Source organism: Cryptomeria japonica, chromosome 3, assembly GCF_030272615.1.
Source record: "Cryptomeria japonica chromosome 3, Sugi_1.0, whole genome shotgun sequence".
Taxonomy (NCBI): Eukaryota; Viridiplantae; Streptophyta; class Pinopsida; order Cupressales; family Cupressaceae; genus Cryptomeria; species Cryptomeria japonica.
This window is the reverse complement of record NC_081407.1, coordinates 945,791,371-945,816,948: the sequence shown is the minus strand read 5'-3', so window position 1 is coordinate 945,816,948 and position 25,578 is coordinate 945,791,371. Positions and strand designations below refer to the sequence as shown.

Sequence of the window (25,578 nt, the reverse complement as noted above, 5' to 3'; positions counted from 1 at the left end):
CAAACAAATCTAAGATCTTTTTTTTTTTTAAGTGCTATCATTTATGGGGATAGCTCCCTATATTGCTTGAAATCATGGAAATTACATACGATTGTAGATACATAAACATACCAATCCCTCTCTCCATATATATCCAACATTAACAAATGATAATAGAAAAACATTTTATGAAACATCCTTGATATAAAGATAAGACACGTTGTCATATATCATTGAGAATTATAAACCCAAAAACCTTATTATCCATGAATCTAATATACTAATACAAAATTAAGAATATTTAAAAATTAAAATAAACTATTTTTTAACATCTCTAGTGCTCCTCTAAAATCCTCTTAATTGCAAAGGCTTTTTATTCAACACCACCGCAAAATGTTCCAATTGAAAAAATAACACCAGTTTAAAGTTATTTCCCAATAAACTGACAGCTTCTCCATACATCTTATTTTAAAACCCGAGTCTTCCCATTCCCGCCCGAGCGGGGATTTGAACGTTGGCAAAGCACAAAGTAGCCATTGTCCTCATCTCGTGGAGCCCTCTGTGCCCTTTTTTTTATTCACCCACATAACGATAACTAATCCATGCAACGTAATTGAATGCTTTTTTGTATTGTTTTGACACGACGGGGTTTCGAATCGCAGGGAAGTAGCTCTGTAATGTAGTTGGAAATAAATGGATATCACAGGCAAAGTGGATGACCTCATCGATGTGTCTGCAGAGGACGACAGCCTCTTAACATCCCCTGCAACAAATTACAATGAAAATTTTGAATTCAGCCAGTCGCCGGCGACATCAGTTCGACCCCCCGTACTCAGCGATTCACCGAGTGAGTATATTTACAACCAGCATTTGGTTTCGTTTTTCAATAGAACCCATTTGCTCAGTAAATTCATTTCATTGTTCCTCCAATTTCTTGGGTTTTAAAACTGCTTCCCTCGTTTTACATTTTTTGGTTTCTTCACGGCCCCCTTTTGGGAGCGGGGTGTGCGTAGAGATTCAGATAAAATGAGAAGTACACATTTCATTCTGCTACGTTGGATTTGTGTACTTTTCCGTTTTTGGTCGATCAGATGAATTCGAGGTTTGTGTGCCTCGTTTTTTAAAGATAAAGGTGGGTTAATACGTATAGTCAGATAGAGAGCACCCAAAATGAAAAACCCTCATAAATCGCATTACTAGATGAAAACACCCTTCAAAGGACTCAATACAGGGATCCGGTTAAAGATTCTTGCAATTTCAAGAGTTAAATTTAATAAAACAGTGATTAAAATTGTTTTACATTTTGAATATTCGTGCAATTTCTATAGTTAAAATTATAAAACAATGATTAAGTTGCCTTCACATGTTTATGGGAGAGGTGCGAATAGGGGATATGAAGTGCTCTGTTATATGAGGAATTTTTTGTATTCACATGTACATATAAATTGAAAATGCCCCCTGCGATTTGTGTAGAGAGCACGGGAGATCTTTTTTGGGATGAGTTTTTTGGCCCTCCTCTGTGGATCTGTAATGTGCTCTATTAGGATTCAACTTAATTTGCCCTAGATTCGTAATTGAAAACTGGGTTAATGCCTAGATCCTGCAACCAGGTTAGTCATCAATAGAAAAATAAACATATATTTCAACAATGTTCCAAAGGGAAGTCTACCCATCATTATAAAACTCTTAATGTACATGAGACTCCCTCGGGGCTTTTCCCAACATTCCATCCACACTACGAAGCACCTGGGAGATCATAAAAAGCGCATTGAGTCTATCCATCAAGCCCAGGAGCTCGTTAATGGCATCCACCATTTGGCCTCTCAACCCCATTCAGGATTACCACTACTTGAATGGACCTTTTTGCTACTTGCCCTCCTCATATGTTCTATCTCCCTTCCATAATGGGATGGTGGATTGGTTATAAGGTTTAAAGGAATCTTCATCATCATTACTTATGGATACCTTCCTACTTTAATATTAATTTTGTATGCATTAGAAGCAATAGAATATCTGCACACATTCCTACTTCAATCCAATGAATGTCCAATAACAAATCAAATCATATTGCTATGCATCGTCCTTCATACCACAATATTTGCTAAGTATGTAAGTTGCTGTTTAATATACATCTATTCCGAGTCTGCAAATTCTTATAAGATTAAATGCTTATCTCGTTCGATGCTGTTCCTTCTTGGATGCCCATTTCAAATGGATTCCAATATGAGGGAGAAGTCACGCCTCTTCAATATCTCTGCCCTTTTGAAAGAGTCACAACTCTTGATACTTAATTATAATTTAATTATGTTTTATTCTAGGAAATTGTTGTTTTGAAATATTTTCCTTATTTATTTTAAATTTTAATGATCATTATTTCCCTTAAATTAATATCAAATGACTCTTAATTAAACTGCTTTTATCGTTAAGCCAGCTGTGTGGAATACAGTTAAAAGGCTGCAATTTGCTTTAATCAGGAAGGCTGTGATCATGAGTTTTATAAATGCTATGACTTAGTACATTCTTTGACGGGGGCATGACAGATCTCTTCGTAGCTTTTTAAGTTCCTTCCTTTAATTGTCAGTTCCTGAAGAAATCCAAGTCAGGATATATTTTTGATAAAGAAGATCTGCATAACTACATTATGTAGCCATGTACAGAGCATCTGAAATGCGAAAGATTTTCAGAACTGTCTGATCTGAACAGGTTCCATTTTCAAAGGTTTAAATCTAGGGTTTCATATAAATGTTCCTGCAATTTATGGTATTGTGATTCTTCATTAAGGCCTTAAGTTATTTCCAGTGATTTGGGAGGGATGCTTATATAGAGCTTAGTTGATGCTCTATATTTGGAGGAATTTGCATTCTTCTTTTGATGGATCCGTGCACAGTTATCTGAGATTGTTTCTAACACAGCAGATCTTGGCCACAACTCAGCGTTTGAGTGTCCTTTCTAGTTTAGAAATATTTATATCACTGGCACTTCTATAGAGCATCCAACCTTCAGATGACTCATAACATGCAGAGCTAGGCAGATTACATTTTCAAAATTTTTAAATGTAAGGCTTCTTTTAAATGAAACAGTCCTTGCAATCTCAGGGTTCTAAATTTTCCTTTCCTCTTCAAGGGTGTAAGTTTTCACCATTTTTTTTTGGGACGAGTGTGCCAACAAAACATAGGAGTGCTCTGTTTTCTGAGGATTTTCGTTCTTGCTTGATGGATTTAGGTTCAGTTTTCTTGAGGTTTCCCTAACATGGCGGATCCTTGGTGAACTGCAAGTTGTATTAAATTTGCCTCTATAAGCAATAATTGTAGTACACATGCATGTATATAACAGCCAAAATTCAAATGAACCGCATAACTTGTAGAGCAGGTCATAGATTTGCATTATATAGCTGCTGCAGGTTAGTCATGCACTTCCATATTTAATGAGGCGATACAATCAGAATGTGATAGGGATTTCAACCTTCAGGGAAGGACAATATAGTAATGCATACCCTCTTGCTGTTTATGCAGAGATGAAGCTGTTGAGATATTATCATCTACAGAACAAATCCTTTTGCTGAGTTGATTCTTCTTGCAATTTGTATAATCCTCCCGACTTCCTCAAGCTGGCCCATATCCCCCACTGGAATATTTCTCTGCAATGGAGCTCTAAACTCAGGTGTTCGAATAAGTTTGCCTTGACATTTTAGTCTCGAGACTTGTGATTCAAAATAGTGTAACAGTAAAAAAATAACAGTTATGAGCTTAAGGGGTGCTCATAAATGTGTAAGATCAGATATTGCTTTCCTGATTTGCTGGTTCTTTCACCTTATTCTCTGTGTTGATGGAGTTGCATTTATTTCACCTTTGAGTAATTTGTTAAATTGGCTAAGAATTCTCTAAAATATGTTTGATAATGATGCAGACAACCCCTGTTGATGTGAGCTAAATACTCTGTTCCCATTGAAAATGGATTAAAAAACCACTGCCTAGCAATGGACTCTGAACTCCAATTTTTCTTTGCTCAAATAATTAATTAACTCACAATAGATACATAATTAACATGTGGTACAAGCCAGATAGCAGCAGTAAAGGTCATCCTTTAATCCTCCTCTGAAAACACCACAGAAAATTCCCATGAATGGCTGTGTTAAGCCCAAACTAAAACACTAAACTTAAAAACCCCAAACTAAGAAACTGAAAAAAGGACAGCCCAAGAATATACTAAAACATCCACTCACCGCAGTTATAACCCAAAAATTAAAAGACAAAGGCAACTGAAGGGTAGTGGGGTACCAATCACAAAAGGCAGTTACATCATGCTCCCCATCTTTTGAAGTTTCTAAACCTCCAGGTTCAGAGGAATCTGATTTTGTGAATTTGATGAGTTTTTTGGTGACACAGGTGTTGTTGGAGTCATATAAACCAAGCCATTTCACCAAATGCATCTTGTAATTCTTGTAACTTGTAGCAGCAATCTTAGTGTAAACTATCTTTTATGTTTTCTATATGCTCCTTTTTTTCCATGGCAATTGACTGGTCACATCTACCAATATGTTCTCATCATGAACTTCTTCACTACTTGAAAGATAGGGGTAAAAATTGACATTAAGTATAGGACTGATAATAAAATCTTCAGGGGAGTATATCAAATAGGCATTCCCACTCTAATGTCAAAATCTTCAAGCAAGTCTATCAAATAAGTAGTCTCACTAATTTGCTTTAATATTTTGTAAGGGCCAATTTTGAAATTTTCTTTGGTGTCAATTTGTCGTAAGTGCCTCGAGGAATTCTGTTATTACACAAATAAACCATGTTTTGCTCACCTTCCTAAAACACCATTTCTCTCCAATGCAGATCTGCATTTCTTTTATATTGTTCATTGGTTAGTTGCTGGTGTCTCACTTTTTGTTGCACCTCTTGGATGTTCCTCGCAAAGTCCACAACATCTTGGCTAACCCATCTTCCTTTAGGAAGATCAATGAGATCAACAAGCTCATAGGAGTGTTTCTATAAACATCTTGGAAGGGAGACTTTTTGGTAGACTTATTGATGCTAGGATTAAAAGAGCTTGTGCCAAAACCAAATCTCATTGCCTTGGATTCTCAACAAATAGACATCAATGCAAATTGTCCAAACTTTTTGTTCACAATCGCCATTTGCCCATCCATCTTAGAGTTAGGTTGAACTATATTGCAATTTACTGTCAAGTTTTCTCCACAAAGTACTCCACAAGTGACTTAGAAACCTTGTATCCCAATCATGAGTAATCGTCTTGGGCAGTCCATGCAACTAGTCAATCTCTTTGAAAAATAAATCAGCAATTTTGCTTGCATCAGTATTCTTTTTGCACATAATGAAATGAGTCATCTTGGAGAATCAGTATACAACAACAAAAATAGAATCATTGTCTCTTCAAGTATGAGGCAATCAATGGTCTTGTTGATGGTGAAGGCTTGCAATTTCGGTCAATGCAAAATAAAATACTGAATGTATCCTATCCTCTCTTGCATAAAGAGATCCTGTACGCCTTTTGACTGTCCAAATAGGATAACCTCAAGGTTCATAATGCATAGGTCATGACTGTGCCTTGGATAACTGAGTGCCAATGTGATTTGTTGGTAATCACGAAGGGGACTTATGCATCTGACAAGCTGGTCTGCATTTGGTATAGCTATCTAGTGATGCTTTACTTCTCAAACTGGGCGAAATAAATAGCAAAGGGACAGTTTTTAGAGATCCTAGAGACTGATATCAATGGCTGATGTTGCAGATAGATAGATTTCAAATAAAACTAGTTCCTGCTTGGCTAGAGATAAACTCACAACTCCATAGGAATAGTGCAAGCTCTAAGGGGAAGTAAAAGATTTTCAGACCACGGACATTCATTTGGATACCCAATTCTGGCGCAATCCAAAACCAACATTCACAGTTGAACTAAGAGCACAATAGGGTCAGGCTAACCATGCATAGAGACCTACAGTTAGCAAGCTTCCAATGGTATGAACCTGAAATCAAATCAAATACCCTCACACCTCACCATTAAGATCACTGAACTTTGCTAACTTTATGAAAAAAAACCATGCAAACAGGTTAGGGAAAATGGCAAAACACCATGCTTCAATGCTTTCTTCATTTGTTCTAATTGCTATTACAACAATTTCTGTCCAACAATTCATTCTCTATTCTACTTCTTCTTCTAACTGCTACTACTTCTAATTTGCTAACTCCTAAAATCCTAATTGTCTAACCCTTTACAATGAGAGAGGCACTGGCCTTTTATAGATTTCACATTTTGAGTTAGTGGACAGGATTCAATTCTTCCAATGGCCCTGATCTGCCTTCTAGAGACCCTGACAACTTTTGGTTAATGGCCTCAATAACCATCAACCACCTTTTCAACTACCTTAAATTGTTTTCAATTAATCCCACTAGAAGACAAAAATGCACGAGGCTCAAGGCACAAAAGACAAGCCTAGTAGTTTGGAGAACAACTAACTTTTGTCCCTTGCTTAAATTGCATTAAATATTGCCAAAAGCAGTCATTTTATAATAAAATGATTACAATAAATTCAAATTTCTATCATCTCCAACTGTTCATTCTTCGTTTCTGCACTCCTGTAACATTTTTGTGTCTTGTCATTGTTTTCCAAAGATTTGAAATGGCATCATTTTGGCTCTTCTATGCCGTGGTAGTGGTCCTTCATCTCTGTGGCATGCTCTTCATTGGCGTTGTTCTGCAATCACACCTTCAATCCTACACGTTGGACTTCATTGGCAAATTTTACAGATCCCACTATTTGAGTCATTTTGCGAGCTAATCATTCATTCCTTTGCAGATGACCCCTTCCAATGGCATTAATTTGCAAAAAGCAAGTTTAAATTGAATCAATTATAATGGGCTATTCAAATAATTAGAGATAGTATTACTAACAATGTGGATCATCATAATCCAAGTTATTAAAATCACAAATGGAAAGCTGTGAAGTGTAATACTCCATCATGTTTGTGTACACTTCCCACTTAACTAGATCATAAAATTTCACTAGTCTACACTTGTTAGGGAACTTGGGTCATTATGATTGCACTTGTGATAGCTTTGGCCTTTTACTCATCAGAGAATTCATACCCCCAAACACTTAGTCATTAAGCCGACTTTTTGGTATATCAAGCCTCTTCATTCCTATCGAACCTCCATATGACGAGTTGAGTTCTTTCCTTACGTTGAATTTGATAACTTATCACCATTTGTTTTACCTAAATCGTGTCATGGTCCCATTTTTGTAAAGCGCAATGACACCTGTTGGGATTATGAGCCAAGCTTAATATTCATAAACCAATCTTCTGCTTTTATCAGGCTTTAGCATCTTCACCAATTTTGGTGATCTAGACATCTTCGATCTTCTCAATAATATTCAGTTCGAACATTCAAATTGTCATATTCGGTCTTTTGAAGCATGAACAAATTGCAGATCAATACAAAAACTCGGCTATTAGAATTCGCTTGGAGACTCAACCCTTGGAATACATTTTCGGATTTATCACCTTGTCGTTCTGTTGACTAGACATTTTGTTCCTTATCGAGGCGTTCACTTCTCACCAAACCTCCTGCTTTGATCTTGGTCAAACTCGATTCACCTTAATTCCCATTTATTCTAGCAATTGACTTGGACTTGTGAATTGCCCCACCGATCCATTAGTTACTCATTCGCAATTCATACACATGTGCATCTATCTAGTACGACTAGATGTAAACACCACATAACTTCATTAGCCATTTGGTGTCATCAAAACAAAAAAACTCCATCATGATACTACATCAACTTTCTCTTTGGTGCGATTTGTTCTTGATCACTTTCACTTTGTAACATTTTTCTCCCCCACCATGGTTTGACCTTGTTATGCCTTTCTTTTTGGTCCGTGGCCCTCCTTGGTGACTTCTAGCAACGATTGCTCCCTCACAATTTTATTTTGTTGAAATAAAACGCTTTGCATGGTGAAAATTTGAGGGTATTTCGGTCCTTAGAAAAGCAATGGAAACAAACTTGCTCTCTATTTTAATGCCAACACCGAACTTTGGAGTTGGACTCAAAAACATGGCTTTAAAATCTTGGAAGAGTTTTCGGTGTTTTCCTTGACATTGGGAGTGCTAAAGGTAATAAGTGCTTTTCAACGTTTAATGGCAAACGCTGAAGTCAATATTTATTGTTTTTAAAGTTTTATTAAAACTTCGACCAAGACAAAGTTCAACATATTTTTGGCGAAAGGAAGAAGAAATAGAAAATGCGTTCTTCATCTTAGCGATGCTAAAGCCAACTTTAGGAGTTTGTGTTTTAAAACATAACTTAACCTCTTATAAGAAATCGACATACCTTCAGCCTTATTTCGAGGTTTGGAGTAAAATTGGGAACAAGGCTTAAGCTGTTTTGATTTGCAAAGGCCGAGTTTGTTTGGGTGCTTTTTAATTTTTTTGACTTTAAATGCTTTTAGGAGGAAGTTCGACGTTTTCTTCAGTGTTTGCAATCGCACTAGGAATAAGACATTTCATCGTTTTGTTTTCTTCTCACCGAACTTTGGAATCACGTCTTTTTAAACTTTGGCCTTTTAACACTCTAAGGTGAAGTTTGGTGTTATTTTTGGTGCTTGAAAGAGTTTTTTGCTAACAAGCCTTAAGTTACTCTAATGTGCAAAGGCCGAATTTGGAAGTTGTTGCTTTAACATGCCATTCAAAACTCAACCAGGAGATTTTGGTGTTCTTCTCGGTGTTTGAAAGGTTGGTGAGAATGAGCATTCTATTTCTCTCAAAAGGAAAACACCGAACTTTGTTCTTTGCCGTACATTTAACCTTTGGGATGCTTTCTAGAATTTAGGGGGAGACTTCAGAATTTGAGTTTCAGCTCAGGCTTGGCCTTTGAAGTCTCTTCTTCTCCTTTACTCATGGTGATGTTTAAATTTTCTGATTGAGATCTATGGGCATGCCCTCATTTGGTTCTTATCATGTTTCAGCTCTAAGCTCTCTCTTTCTCTCTTAGACGAACATAAATTATTGCAGGACCTCGAAGAGGCGAACAAAGGGAAGGGGTCCTTGTTGGAGACGAGGAGTGTGTGCAAGGCACAATAGGTCCTTCAAGTATAGTCAAGAGTTTGTACAAACCTGTGTTTTACTGCCCACCGTTAAAAACTTGACAAATTCCAAATGTAAAAGCAAACTTATTTACATCTTTTCTTAACTGAGGCCAAAATCATTTCTCACCTGTAAGTTTTGTCCCGTACACAATGCCCTCCCAAGCCATTTGAATGCACTTTGTTAATCAGTTTTTCTCTCTTGGATCTTGTGGGAACACAAAGATGGAGTACTTTAAACAGAAATCCATTTGTTTTAAGTATCTTACTAGAGAATTCATTTCTTGCAACAACAGGATTGTTGAGAGCAATGGTATTTTTGCTGAAATAAGTATCAGCTGCATATTCTGCTCCCATTTCTTCAAACCTGACAATCTTGCTGGTCACTGAGACAAGTAGGTGATGCTTCCTACTTAAGTATCTCATTAGTTTTTCAAGTTACATGGTGTATTGCAAATGTTTTATTTGGCCTGAGAGATTATATATTTAAGTGCTTGATTATCATCCAACAAGATAAACTCCCTATGCAATAAGTAATGACTCCATCGTTTCAATGTTTGACAATAGCATACAATTATTGTAAGTGTGATACGTCTTCTTCGCATCATTTAGTGCTTCACCCAAGTAGGCAAATGGCTTGTCTTCTTAATTTCAAATGTTGATTTATTTAATGCGACAATTTACATTCACCTCGAGCTTGATGGAATGCATGCCGAGCTCTTCGCATCGAGTCTACAACTTTGATGTTCGAAAACTGAGATTATTGTCGACATGAATCTTTTCATAACGAGGAACCTCGATATATTTAGAGTTGCTTGAAATCGTGAAAAAGGCATGTTGATAGATCATAGAGTTCACAAAGTTTTAGCCTTTAGTTTATGATGTATTTATAAAGTTTCAGCATTTAGTTTTTTAATTAATATTTATAATTTTATAAATTATTATTAATATTTAATATCTTAAAGTTGATAATAATTTTCAAATATATTTAAATTTTCAATAATTAACTACCATCATATTTTAATTTAAATAAAAATTAAAAAAAATGAATGTAATTTAGCTATTAACAATAAATAGTAGCTAAATATTTTAACATTTAAATCTAAATAAAAAAATATACTAATATAATTTAAAAATATGTTAAATTTTAAATATTACTAATAAGTAATAGTTAAGAGTGTCTTGAAAATTAGTTGTATTGTGTTAAGTTATTTGTAGTTGCACTTGCATTTGTGTCCTTGCAACTTTGGTTTTGAGAGATAGGTCAATCAAGTATAGCTTCAATATTTTTGGGATTTGTGTTTCACTCCTTCCATTGAAATCACAATTCCAAGGAAAATTAACATGTCTCCACAAAAGTCACTTTTCTCAAGATTTACAAACAACCTTTCCATTCTAAGTGCATTAGACACCATTTACAGGTGTTTCAAATGTTCTTCCATGTTTGTATTGAAAGTTAAGATGCTATTTGAATAGAATAGATTACACAAATTTTCCAATGTAGGTCTATATGCTTGGTTCACAGTACACATAAAATTGGTAGGAGCATTGGACATTTTGAATGGCATTGCCAACCATTCATATATACCATCTTGGTCTTGAATGTTGTTTTCCATTCATCTCCTTCTCAAATCTGCATTTGATAGCAAAGCAACCTGTTGATGTTTATTTTGTACACGACCAAACACAGAATAAAAATACCTAAAGGTACCTTATCCTCTCTTGAATAAAGCCTTTGAATGCTGAAGATATCGCGAAAAGGATCAATTAGGATGACTTCAAGGTTCTTCGTTGTAGGATCTCTACGTGTGGATAAGCTCTCTGTGGTATGATGTGATTTGCTGGAATCACAAGGGGACTTACACTCAATGACTTGAACGTCTGATTTGCTGGAATCACAAGATTTCACTGGCTTAGATTTGAAAAAAAAAGGAAAAAGGATGAGGGCGAGGAAAGGATCCAATTCTGATACTAAGAATGTAGGAGCAATGAATGATCTTTGATGAAATTCTAACTAAGTCTTGTTTTGACATCCCAGGACCATCTCCACAAGGTTAGTGCGATCTTCGAAGGAAAGCTTTATGATGTTCAAATCATCACTACAGGCATAGACACCATCAGGCTGATGCATATCAATGAAGAAGCGACAATTGAAGTTAAGCTTAAGCTGAATGATTCCTGTTGACTACACAAGGCAAGTCTGCAATCAACAAATTGCTAGTAGTATGGATATACGAATTTCACCATCAATCAAACACATTTCTTCCACTCATCTAATAACATGAAATCAAATATGAGAAGTATAGAGACCATGCAAATTGTTGAATCGACCCATAAATTTCACCATTTCTTCAATGAAGTTTTACAAGTCTTTTACAACAACATATTGGCAACAATCTTTGCCTTCTCTTTCTATTCTACTCTAATTGCTATTCTATCAACTGACTATCTACTATTAGCTAACTATTCACCTTCTAACTACTCTCTATTAGCCTTTACAAATGAAGAGCCGGGGTTTATATAGTGCCCTTAATACAATTCAATGGCTAAGATCAATTTGAGATCAATGGCCAAGATTCTACAATGAAACCCTAATTAGGGTTTGTTACAACAAGCTCACTTCTGACCAATGAAATAATTGTATTAATTGGACACATGTCTTCTTTGAAATATTCGACCAATGGATAGTTGGGGTAGGTACATCGAAGTTTGTGCCACCTCCCATGAGTTAGGTACATTGAATCTGGACATGCTGAGGTGGACCAATCCGACTGGAGGAGCGATGACTAGGATGCCACCTCGTCTAACACTTGCAACTTGGTAGATATCCAATTCGATGATGTTGAGAAGCTAGCTTTAATTAATTCATTTGCAACCATCGGCTTCTTCAACGAACCCTTGCTCTGACTTCTTTTGTCCTTGATGTGCAGGTTGATGATGTACCTCGCCTTGGAATGCTGGATTGGAAGAGGTTATTCTTGATAATGCTTGACCAAAGAAGGCCGTCCTTGTCGATGCTAGACGGGAGGAGGTCGCCCTTATCCTTGCTTGATCTTCTTGGAGGAGATCGTCCTTGATCTGGCTTGATTTTCTTTGATGGGAGTCTGCCAAGTAATAAATCTTCCGACTCCGGGGCCGCCATTTGATGCCTACACAAAATATTAAAGTTAGTCTTTGAGCATCAAACCTTAAAGCATTAAATTTAAGACCTTTCAAGGGTATAACTTAAGATACTAATTTGAAAAAGACATGATAAATCAAGAATTATACATTTTCAAACTAATTATGAATGGAAATTGGATTTTCAAGACTTAGATTTTACAAAATTGCAATGAGATCACAATAAGTCTTGAATAAGAACTTCGAAATGATTCTTCATACCTCCTCCTTGAATGCTTAACTATAAAACCTTGAAAAATGATGAAAGAAGACTGGATTTTGATGGACAAGGCTTAGATTATAGTCCTCCCTTGGATGAATTACGCCTCCATTAGCCTTCAAAATGAATTTCACCTTCTTTAGTCTCCACACTTAGCAAAATTTCGCCTTCAAACACCTTCCAAAATTTGGAAATTATCCTCCAGCTTGCTCAATTTCGCACCTCCAAATATGCTCTTCAAGTTCGCATGAGAGATAATGCAAGAATGATTTGAATTTGCTAAAGAACCTCTCCCATTATATAGAGCACTCATCTTGATTTACCATGAGGCCGACCTAGCAAATAAACAAAAAATAAAATAAAATCCCTTTTAGAAGGAGGCCGACTTAAGTATTTAGTAGCAAAATAGGATAAAATCCCATTTAAAAGGAGGCCGACATGTTTATTTAGCCAATAAATGTGTTTTGAGCGCTCACCTTCATTTAAAAGTTGAAAATTAATTTCAATGCCTCCAAGGTGGATTTTTAATTATTTCAAGGCCTAAAAATTAATTTATTAAATTGCCAAAGCCTTAATAAATGCGAATTTAATTTATCCTTTCCAAAGGCTTCGAAGTTAGCAATTTTGGGGAATTTGAGGAATATCAATGCTTGACTAAGGTATCAATGAAGAATGCCAATAACTTCGCCTTGGACCCTTTGCAAGGGTTAGGAGTGATTTTTCAATTTAGGCCTTGAATACCCCATTTTTATAAATCCAAAATTTAACCTAGGCATTGTAAATGGCATCTTTTACTAGAGTTTGGGTTTGATTTCACTTGAATTTTGGAGGGAAAGTGCATTTAGGGTTTTTTCGCCCTGGACCTTCAGCAAGGGTCAAGAGCGATTTCTCAAATTTGTGCTTACTCCTCCATCATTTTAACCCTAATCTACCTCACAAGGTTAGGCAATGATCCCTTTCATTCATCTCATCCAAATTTGCTTTGTTTCTGCAAGGTGAAATAAGAGTTTTTCAATTTTTTGCCCTAGGCCCTCAGCAAGGGTCAGGAGCGATTTTGAGTTTTTTGAGCAAATTCTTGATCATTACAACTTCAATCCACCTCACAATGCCAGGAAATATCTTTCTTCTTGCTCCCAATCCAAGTTTGATTTCGTTTTGCAAGGCAGAATGGGAGATTTTAGGATTTTCGCCCTGGGCCTCCTGAGAGGGTCAGGAGCGAATTTTGAATTTTAGGCATATTTCTTTATGCTTTTAACCTGACACTCCTTTGCAAGGTAGGTTCTCATCTTTCATCATGCTTTTGATACTTCATTTCAACCAAACCAAGCAAGAAAGCCTCCTTCTAAGCCTTTTCGCCCTGGACCCTCAGTAAGGGTCAGGAGCAAATTTTGCAATCTAGACTCAAAATGTTTCATTTTTCACCTTGAAACCTCTTTGACATTCCAAAACTAAGCAAAAACATCCCCCATAAAATTTTCGCCCTGGACCTTTAGCAAGGGTCAGGAGCGAAAATTAGGTTTCAAGCAAAATCCTTCATTCTTCAAAGTTAAAACTTCTTCAGGAGGCAAAAGGAAGTTGTTCTTGTTTCACTCATGCCTAAAACTTGACTTTTTTCATTGCAAGATGAGAGCTATTGGGGATTTCGCTCTGGACCCTCTGGAAGGGTTAGGAGCGAAATTGCCTTCCTTGTCCAGAATTCATCATTTTGCATGCTTCCAAACCTTTGAATGATGTTCAACCTTCATTCCAAGAGACCCTGCACAAAACAAGTTAGCCAAAATTAGTGAAAAATAAGCTCATATAAAATTTTCGCCCTGGACCCTCAGCAAGGGTCAGGAGCGAAATCTTCATTCCAGGCTAAACTATTCAATTTTTTAAGTTTCAAACCACTTCACAAGGCAAAATTAGATGGTTTTCCAAGTTAGGAACAAGTTTTCAAGCTCAAACAAGGTGGCAAATGAATTCTATAATGAATTTCGCTCTGGACCCTCTGGAAGGGTCAGGAGCGAAATTCCTCTTCCAAGCTAGAATCCATCATTTTTTCAAGGTTTTCAAATATTTCCAATTTTCCCTTCAAAATGCCTTGCAAGTCAAAATTTGGTCAAATAAGGCAAGAAATAAGTCCTAGGTTGATTTTCGCCCTGGACCCTCTGGAAGGGTCAAGAGTGAAATTCGCTCTGGACCCTCTGGAAGGGTCAGGAGCGAAATTTGGCGTTTTTAGACTCTCTGTCAGGATAATTTTATGGAATATAACATTTAAGTATAAGATGTTATATTCCATATATACTTTCAGGATGTTTGAGAGTGGTTTCAGACCTCCAGGAGCTATATTGCAAAATCTAGTTTTTGGAGGATTTTCAATTTTCCAGACAGTCAAATTTCAGGATCAGGACATTCCAGACTTAGCCAAATTTCAGGATCAGGACATTCCAGACTTCATCACTCACCAACTTGACCTAACTCAAGCAGAACCTGCTATCCAGGTGATCCCCTTGGCGACACTCGAAAGTTAAAGGCTAACAGACAAAACCCTAAAAGACCTAGAAAACAAACCCTAGAAAACAAAAAAAAAGCAAGGGTCCCCATTTGCAATGGGGCGATGTGTGAAATGGTCACAACACAACCCTAAAGAAAATTGTGACACTAACCAAGTAATTGAGTGTCACATCCATTATAGGTAGGGGGTATTGGTGCCTTATTGTGATCTTGCTCTAGAGTCCCCACACGTTTGCCATTTGTCTCCTTTTTAAGGTGAGAGTACAGCTAGTGTGACACAAGGGCTTATGCTTTCCCTTATTAATCTATTTTCTAAGAACATGCCAATTGGGCTTCTCATTTTATTTTGGAGATAATATATATGTAGTTTGATTAGGAGCTTTGATCCTAGCACCAAATAAATATGGTGTGTACTACCTTGTGAGGGAGGGAAACCAATTGCTAGTTTTGGCTGTATTATAATATTCTTCCAATAACTTTTGCACCTTTGATGGAGGTTGGATCTCACTAGTTTCTCTTGCTTCTCTTGAACAAGCCGCTCCCTTGGTTTCTTTGTGGATTTTTTTATAGCTGTTGGATTTTGCCAAGATCAAGGGCACAATGAAAAGCATAAAAGAGACAATAGAATGACAAGAACAAACTGTATTCTCATCAATATAAAAATGATCAACTGGATTAACCAATACAATGAATAGAGGCTTGCTTATATAGGCAAGGCCATATGGATGTATGAGCACACAAATATGACATGTGGCTCAATGAGAAACAAGGGTAGGTAGGAAATAGGTGTGGGTAGGTAGGAGAAATAATATAATATTCCACATGAGGTGGATCACCCACCGAAGGTGGAATTATCACTCCACAATAAGTGGATATGATAGTGTAATAACAAGATCAACACCATAAGAGGTGGAATTTCTCCTACACACACTATCCCAATGTGACACAAACACCCAAGTGTCTCATATCCAAACTACTATAAAATGCATTATCCTAAGTTAACTTAAGTGAGTGTAATAATATCCATAATGAATATTTATTTACACCAACACCCCCCCTTAAGTGCAACTTAGGGGAATGAAGACTCAAGTCAACAATGCAAGATGGGTCCCGGCTACAAGGCCATGATAGGTACCCATGTACAACATGCAAATGCAAGCAAAACAATGCAATGCAATCTCTCACAAACGGAGAAAGGGAGAAAACCTAGTGGGAAAAAACTCCCCCCCAAAAGAGAGATGAATGTACAAAAGAATCTCAAAGAAGAAGGACAAAACCTCAAAGAGGAAAAAGTCCCCCCCATAAGAGAGGAAGGAGAAGTCAGCTGACCCCTCCTAATGACACATCCCGCACCCCCAAGAGAGCTCGCAACTGCTGGAACTTACTCTCGGTGAAAGGTTTGGTGAATATGTCAGCAACCTGCTCTGCTGTAGGACAATATTGCAAATCAATGACCTGCTCCTGGATGAGCTCTCGGATATAGTGCATATGAATCTCGATGTGTTTGGTCCGCTGGTGCTGGACCGGGTTCTTCGAGATGGCAATGGCACTCTGATTGTCGCAATGTAGGACTGTCGGCCGTGGAGTAGTGAATCCAAACTCTGTGAGAATCTGTTGGAGCCAAATGGTCTCAGTCGTTGCGTTAACAGCGCCTCGATACTCAGCCTCAGTCGAAGAGAGAGCAATAGCATGTTGCTTCTTGCTCTGCCAACAAATGGGGCCCGAACCAAGGTGAAAACTGTAACCAGAAGTAGACTTACGATCAACTAGATCGCTAGCCCAATCGGAGTCTGTGTAACCAACCAAGCGAAGTCCTGTGCCTGCTGCATAGTGAATCCCATAGTGAGGTGTACCCTGGATGTAATGTAGAATGCGTTTGGCGGCTTTCCAATGAAGCTCATGTGGTTCCTGCATAAAGCGGGAAACCATGCCAACTGCAAAGGAAATATTAGGGCGTGTATGAGTCAAGTAGATGAGACTACCCACAAGCTGACGATACAAAGTGGCATCAACTAGTGGAGAAGAACACTGAGCCTCAAGCTTGACTCCTGAAAGAAAGGGAGTCGGGGCAGGCTTACAATCAGCCATATGAAAGTGTGCAAGTAGATCAAGAGCATACTTGGGCTGCGATAGAGTAATCCCGGAAGGTGACTGTGAAATCTCTATCCCGAGAAAGTAGTGCAAAAGACCCAAGTCAGTCATAGAAAATCTGTCATGCAAAGCAGATTTGACCCTGCTAATGATGGATGAAGTACTCCTTGTAATGATCAAGTCGTCAACATAGAGCACAAGTATCAAGTGAGACTCATCCTGTCGCAAAATGTAGACATTCGGATCGGAATGACACCTGGTGAAACCTGCGGAGAGAAGAAAGGAATCCATCTTGGCATACCAAGCCCTGGGGGCCTGCTTAAGGCCATAGAGAGATTTCCTTAGTCTGCAAACCAAGGAAGTATCCTGGATGAAACCCTGTGGCTGCTCCATATAAATCTCCTCATCAAGATCACCATGAAGAAAGGCACTCTTCACATACATCCGATGTACAACCCAACCATGAGCTGCAGCAATAGCAAGTGTCAAACGAATGGAGTTCATCTTAGCTACGGGTGCAAAGGTCTCAGTATAGTCAACACCTGCAACCTGCGAGAAACCTTTTGCAACAAGCCGAGCCTTATACTTATCCACACTACCATCCGCTGCAAACTTGGTCCGATAGATCCACTTACATCGAACCATCTTTCTCCCCTGAGGGAGATGGACTAGATCCCATGTGTTGTTCCTCATCAAGGAACTATACTCTTCCTCCATAGCTTGGTCCCACTCAGGAACCCCTGATGCTTCCCTAAATGTCTGTGGATCGGAAGCGGTAGCAATGAATGCATGTGGAAGATCCTGATGTTGTGATCGAGTTCTCCGTGTATCCGAAGGATCCCCAACAAGAGAACCTGCGGACTCAAGTGTCTGTCGAGCCCAACGAGGTCTAGGTGGAGGTGGAGAACGAGGCTCCTCAACTGCAAGTGGACCCTGCGGAGGTGTAACCCTGCGAGTCGGAGTTGAGGGAGTCTCATCATCGGAATCACTAACATCACTATCCACGATGGAGGAAGGTGGAGGAGGTAGAGAGGCGAAGCTAGGAGAGCTTTCCTCAAAGTGAACACTCCTCTCAATGCATACCTCATGTGTTTCTGGATCCATCAATCTGTATGCCTTAACACCCTCAGGATATCCAACAAAAATGCAAGGTCGACTCTGAGGTTCCAATGCCTTGCGTTTCTGTGGAGGTATGCGAGCCCATGCTGGACACCCAAAGACTCTGAAATGTCTCACAATCGGTTTCCTACCAGCCCAAGCTTCAAAAGGAGTAATACCTTGTAAAGCTTTGTGAGGAACCCGATTCTGGATGTGTGTGGCACAACTGATAGCCTCAGCCCAAAAGGCGGGATCAAGAGAACGTGCATGAATCATACAGCTAGCCATTTCTTTGAGAGTTTGATTCTTGCGTTCTGCAACCCCGTTCTGCTGTGGAGTGTATGCAATAGAATGCTGAAGATCAATTCCCTCAAATGTACAAAAATCCTCAAGTCTCTTGTTCACATATTCCCTGCCATTATCTGTACGAAGAATCTTGACCACTTTCCCTGATTGCTTCTCCACACGAGTCTTGAAGTCCTGAAATCTGTCAAATACTTCACTCTTATGAATGAGAAAGTAGACCCAAGTGAAGCGGGAGTAGTCATCAATGAAGGTAAGAACATAGCAGGCCTTACTAAATGAAGGTGCTGGAAATGGACCCGCTACATCACTGTGAACAAGTTGAAGAACTTCCAAAGCTCTCCAAGTTTTCTCTTTATCAAATTTCTCTTCGGGATGCTTGCCCATGGAACAACCTGAACATACACCCTCTGAAAAGCTGATTCGAGGAAGACCTGTGACCATGTCTTTAGTGCTGAGCTGCTGAAGATAGCGGTAGTTGAGGTGACCAAACCGCTCATGCCATAGCTTACTTTCTGAATTTGAATGAGTAAGCAAGGCCCTAGAAGGTGAACTTGGCACAAAGTGGGAGAATGAATAAAGCCTTGAGTTGTCATTGACTTGTCCCACTGCTACCAAGGCATCATCATCAAGTTCCTTTACCACAACTGAATCTGGTGTAAACTCAACCTTTTTCCCATTCCCATAGTGAGTGATTTGGTAGATGGAGAGAAGGTTGGTAGACAAGTTAGGAACATAGAGAACATTCTCAAATGTTCCATCATCCATGTCAACTGAACCTTTCCCTTCAACCTCTACTTGTGTGTCATCACCTATGTAAATGTGAGGTACCTTAGATGGCTCTAATGAAGAAAACTGCTCCTTTGTAGAACCCATGTGATATGAGGCACCCGAGTCAAGTATCCATTGCTGTGAAGAACCTGTTGTAGCCACAAATGCTTGCCCTTTTCCCTTAGACTGTGAGGAAGAAGAAGAAGATGAATCCTTCTTTGTGTAGGCGGATGGCAAGTTGATGTTGTTTTTCTTGAGAAGATTGGTTAACTCATCAACTTGCTTTGCGTGGCATCGATGCTCATCATGACCATACTTTTTGCAATATGCACGAGTTGGTTTATCCTTCTTAGGTGGTGTCCCCTTCTTGGAAGAGGATTGAAAATTGCCTTGTGATGGAGAGGATGATTGTCCCTTTTCCTGGTGTGGTTGAGACTTAGATTGCTTCTTCTTCTTGTTGGAATCTTTGCCTTGACTTCCTTGATTTCCTTGATTTGCTACCAAAGCCTTGGACTTTGAAGACTTGAGAAACCCCATGTTCAACAACTTAGATTGTTCCAATATCAACATTTCTGTGAAAGCATCAAAGGAAGGCATAACATAAGAACTCCCCACTATCAAACGATGAGTTTGGAAGCTAGATACAAATGCTGCATATTCTGGTGCAAGCTTGTCCAACAAGGTGAATATCAATTGAGCATCCTTTTTGTCAATTCCACAATCCTTTAGCTTTGCTCTTAGCTCATTTGCTTTGGTTACATAATCTTGGATTGTATCAAAATTCTTGGGATCTAAGTTGGTGAGCTCATTATCAATCTGATAGCCTCTGATTTCATCAACTTGTCCATACAATTTCTGAAACATATCCCAAGCCTCTTTAATTGTTTTGCACTTCTCAATGTGGAAAATGAGGTCATCTGATACATACTTGCGTAAGGTTCCAAGAGCCATGCAATTCTTTGTGAGCCATTCTAATTGAGCATTTGGATCAGCCTTAGGATCAGGTGGTGCTGTTATTGTTCCATCTATGTAGTGTGTGAGACCCTTTTCCATTAGTTTACTCCATACTTTAATTTTCCATGATGCATAATTATGTGGAGTTAATGGTGGAAACTTATTAGGACTCATTGCAACAAGAATGGAAAGAGCACAAAGAGAGGCACAATCACACAAGACACCCCCCCAAATTCACTCAATCAAAGAACCCCCCCCAATGTGATGATTTTGGCACTCTATAAGTAGTGCGTATACAATGGGCCACTTGCAAAAAATGGCAAAGTGGACTTCTGATTTACAATTTTACAACTGCCTCAATAAGGCCAAAAGAGACTCAAACTGATAATGCAAGAGATCTAACTAAGATCCAAACAATTTACAAGTACCTAATAGGCCAAATAAGACCAATATTTGAAAGTACAATTTTCACTCAAAATCTCTGAAATCTGATCATAGATTCTGAAAGTAGACGAAAAAATAAGCACTTTCAAAAAAAACGGCACCTGAAAAAGAGGTCGTATGAGCTCAAACGAGGCCTTTGAAGTTGCAGAATTGAGGATTGGACAGGTACAGCTGAGAGAATCCGAAAATTCCGAAAAACCTGTGCATCAAAATCAGAAAATAACCACACCATTGCGAAGATCACGAAATTTTAGCCCATTTAAAAAAAAATTGCACCAAAAAAGGAGCAAAAATGAGCAAGATATGGCCTTCCAAAGTTGGACTGCAAAACTGAAAAGCCCAATGGAGAGGGGTTAAATTTTTTTCAAAAAATGCTGATGTGGCGCTGACATCAGCAAAACACTGTGTTAAATTTGACGGCCGTATGATTGTCACGAAAACTTCGCCTCCCTGCTGACTGGGCGTCCGTACTGTACGGACTACTGACTGTGTCTCTGACTGTGCAGGCTGTACGGATGACGTGGCACTGTACAGACTGTTTGCGTGTCGCGGTGACTGGATAGGCCGTACTGTCTGCGTGGCGCTGTACGGAGGCCTGTTTTCGGGCCACGTGGCTGGGTCCTGTTGCTGATGTGGCGGGGTCCTGTGGCTGACGCTGTGCCTGTGTGTCGGTTGGGTCAAGAGGGCGTCGCCGGAAGTCTGGGCGGCGCCAGGAGTCTTAGGGATGCCGGAGCCGGTGGACGGGGGAGGCGCCGGCGTTTGGAGATCCCGCGCGGGCAGCGGCGGCGGTGGACTTCGGCGGCGGGAGGAGCTTCACGGCAGCGGGAGGAGAAACCGAGGCGGCCGGGAGAAACTGAGGCGTGGGCGCGACGTTCGGCGGCGGTCTGCGCTGCTCGGAGGTACGGCGCCTTGCAAAACCTGCGCACAGCAGGTACTTTGTACGGGGGGGTCTGCGGACCCCCAAACAATTTTCTTTTTTTGTTTTTTTTTTTTTTTTTCGAATTTTTTGATTTTTTCGAAATATTTTGAAAAATATTTTTCAGATAAAGAAGAACAATTTTTTTTTTTTTTTTTCTGAAAAATAATAATAAATCTGAAAATCCGTACTATATAGCAAAATTGGGAAAAAATTTTTTCTCACCAAAATAGGTTGACTTTATAGTCGAAATTTATGGAAATGGCCTCCCGGATTCAACGGTGATGTCCAAATCGCTGTGTGATGCCTCCAAAAAATGAAGATCCCCAAATCCGAAAATAGAAGCCTTCCACGATGTCTCCAAAAACTGATCAACGAAGCCCCAATAGCTCTGATACCATGTTGGATTTTGCCAAGATCAAGGGCACAATGAAAAGCATAAAAGAGACAATAGAATGACAAGAACAAACTGTATTCTCATCAATATAAAAATGATCAACTGGATTAACCAATACAATGAATAGAGGCCTGCTTATATAGGCAAGGCCATATGGATGTATGAGCACACAAATATGACATGTGGCTCAATGAGAAACAAGGGTAGGTAGGAAATAGGTGTGGGTAGGTAGGAGAAATAATATAATATTCCACATGAGGTGGATCACCCACCGAAGGTGGAATTATCACTCCACAATAAGTGGATATGATAGTGTAATAACAAGATCAACACCATAAGAGGTGGAATTTCTCCTACACACACTATCCCAATGTGACACAAACACCCAAGTGTCTCATATCCAAACTACTATAAAATGCATTATCCTAAGTTAACTTAAGTGAGTGTAATAATATCCATAATGAATATTTATTTACACCAACAATAGCTCATTGATACAAGTAACAAGGTTGACATATTAGATGTCTCTTCCACTTTCCATGATGTTAAGAGTGTTTTCCTCAATTTTAAGTGTGTTTTTCTTCTTTCATATTGTATCTCATAAGTTACCATGATGCATTACATTTTGGTTATATTGCCAATGCCTGCCCAATAGCAATTGACATGCATCCATTGGTGCCACATCACATAACACTTATGCACAATTACACTATAATCCTTCTTCAATGAGAACTCTTGTAAGGGTTAGATCTTGTAATGCAAGCAAGCTACAATTTGCTAACTGTTTTTGTACTCACCAAATTGTTGATAGATCCACCATCTCTGATCACTTGGCACACTTGTCCTTACACATGCATTTTGTTTGGAAGACACTCTTCCTCCATTTAGCTTCTGAGATTTCTTTGTTCCTAGATATCAAGGTTCTTTGTAGCATCAAGTTCTCTCCCATTTGAGCTTCCATTTCTTTTGTCAAACATTCTTTTTTTTTGGGGTCACCACCATTGCTCTTTTGGGGTTTTGGCGGCAATTTATGGCCTTATGGGCTATAGTATTGATGAATGGCTACACCACCCAACACTCGTAAACAACACAACAATAGAGAATAACACAAGGCTTTGCAAGAAAGAAAATAATTTGCTTTCTACTGCTTCAATAAAGGAAATACAATACTAAAAAAATTACATGCTAGAACCACATGAGCTTTCTCTTTACATAAAATTGCAACCTAGAGCCACCATTTGCACTTTAGGAAAATTGTTTTCTGTAGCCCCTTTTGGCCTTCTTTATTTGGTTTTTGAGACCACCAAGAAGATTCTAGAAAGTGTAACTCCTTATTTGGGTGCCAGAAGTGCAACCGTCCATTTTCCTGCTCAAGAAGATATTTTGAAATTTGCATTTCCATAGTACAACTTCTCAGGGTCAGAATTTTTGATCCAACCATTGGATTTTCAATTAAAATATGGTTGGAACATTTTAGTTTTCGGCCAATTTTCAGGCCCACCCAGAGCCTCTGAGTGCCTCAAATTTGACTTTGAAATTTTTTAAAAAGATTTTGAAAAGTGAAAATATTAATATCCCATACATGTCCAATGGTATTGAAGTGATTTCTTCACCATTGCCTTCATTTCACCATACTGGAGGTCTGTGTAAGATTTCGTGTCCATATGTGCACAAATGCCCACTTACTAAAAATAGTAACCTTGTCATTTTAGCCCTTATTGAAAAAGAAACAATATTCTTGGGTGATGCAAGATTGCTCTTACACCTTGAATGCTCCTACATCAAGTGCAAATGAAACACATGAATAATTTTCGATTTCTAGAAACTTGTCCTCCTCCCCTAGCTCCACAGTTTTTCCTTCTTTGATTTGTCTTTAGATTTTCCTCTAGCTCTTTTTCTTTGGCAGGCCTGGAGGAACTTCTTCTTCCTTTGTGTCAGTTGCTATCACCTCTTACTCATCAATCTGCTTTCTTGGTTTCAGTTTATCCTCTGCCTTTAAGGCATATTTATAAGCGGCATCTAGAGTAAGTACTTTTACCAAGGTGAGCTCATCTTGAAATTGAAACTTCAATCCATTCACATACCTTACCCTTCATTTTCTTGTATAGCCATCTGAATTTGAAGCCTTATAAATTGTTCTGTATAAGTTCTTTAAATAGTTTTTGTTGGTAATTAGAAGGCATGATACAAGCTCTTAGATGTATCAGCATCTTAAGCCATAATCTGATTTTTTTCCTTGTCATATCCTCAAACTCTCACATTCTCCTTCCATAGAGCTGCACGTGACTTCAATTTAGATGCTGCAATACTCATTCTTTTAGGGTCATTGTCATCAATATCTTCCATCTCAAAATTCTTCAGACTCCTTGACCTAGTATAGGAATAAATTGGGGATAAATCTACCTTTAAAGTCTGATTTATTGACTTTTGCCTTGGAGTCTTGTCTGATCATGGTGTCAATGAGCCTTTCCATAGGGTCTGCTGCCCTAACAGCATTTTCTAGGTTTTCCTGTTCCTTGTTGGACTCGTCTAGATGTAATCTGTCCTCAATGGCTAATAATCTCTTAAGCCGTTCATCACCATTTCTTTGAAGGCTATTATTCCTCCTGCCCCTTTTCCCCTAGTTAGCTCCCCTCTCGGCCATCATAAACTGCTCTGATACCAAAAACTGATGTAGATAACTGCTGTCGCTGCAAGCTAAATAATCTGTTCCTACTGAAAATGGATCAAAAGTTAAAACAGAACAATAAATAACCTTGGTATAGCTTTGGACTCAGTACCAACTATTCTTTGCTGAAATATTTTACTAACTCACAATAGATACATATTCAATGTGTAGTATTGGCCAGAGCAACAGCCCAAAAATAGACCAGGGTCCACAACTAATTCCACAAATGGATGCTAAGCCCTGATCAAAAACTCTGAACTTAAACCAAAACTGAGAAACTAAAAAATGGACAGTTCAAAACAGACCACAACATTCACTAGTCATGGTATTTACAACCCAAAAGTAAAAAAACCAATAAAAACAAAACTGACAGGTAGTGGTGGGCCTATCACAAAAGGGCGGTTACATCAGGTAACTGACAGAAAGCGGCTATCACTGCTTGTGTTGTCTAAGCCACATTTTCAGTCTGATTGGTTAAATCTCATAAAAGGTAGTGCCTTTTGCTGGTATGGTTGAATGGACATTAAAGCAATAAGTAAAATCAATATGGCATTGCCTGAATGAGCCTTGAAACAGAAAAAGGAAATTTAAGGTCTTGATAACGAAGTTTGAGATAATAAAAGTTGACCTAGGCTGATCACACAGCAGATAGAATGGATGTATTGAGGAAATAAATCAACTCTCAAGATATTGGATTTAAGGTTGATATTGGCCCATTCAAAGCTTAGTTTTGAGAGGTATGCAAAAATTATTGTGCTCCTCCATTTTCTTCTATTGATTTGTAATGTAAAATCCGCTGCAAGCTTTCAAAAAGACAAGTTGGGAAGGTTTTGCCAGTTGCATTTTGAAATTTGTGTGGGATGCCATCGCCAATTCCATGGGATTGGGACTCATCTGCTTTTGTGTAAAGTCTATGTTAAAAGAATTTATAAATGTTTGCTTAAGGGTCAGCTACAAGAAGACAGGAGACAAGAAAAT

At 38.6% G+C, this 25,578-nt stretch overlaps 1 protein-coding gene across 1 annotated transcript in view; it reads left to right on the top strand.

Annotated features, from left to right (window-relative positions):
• The first annotated feature begins 438 nt into the window (after window positions 1-438).
• LOC131873913 (uncharacterized) overlaps window positions 439-25,578 on the top strand; it is a 39,741-nt gene continuing 14,601 nt past the window's right edge. The window contains exon 1 of the mRNA XM_059217032.1: window positions 439-826. Within this exon, the coding sequence (XP_059073015.1) occupies window positions 673-826 (154 nt within the window). The 5' untranslated portion in view covers window positions 439-672. The remainder of the gene's footprint in view (window positions 827-25,578) is intronic.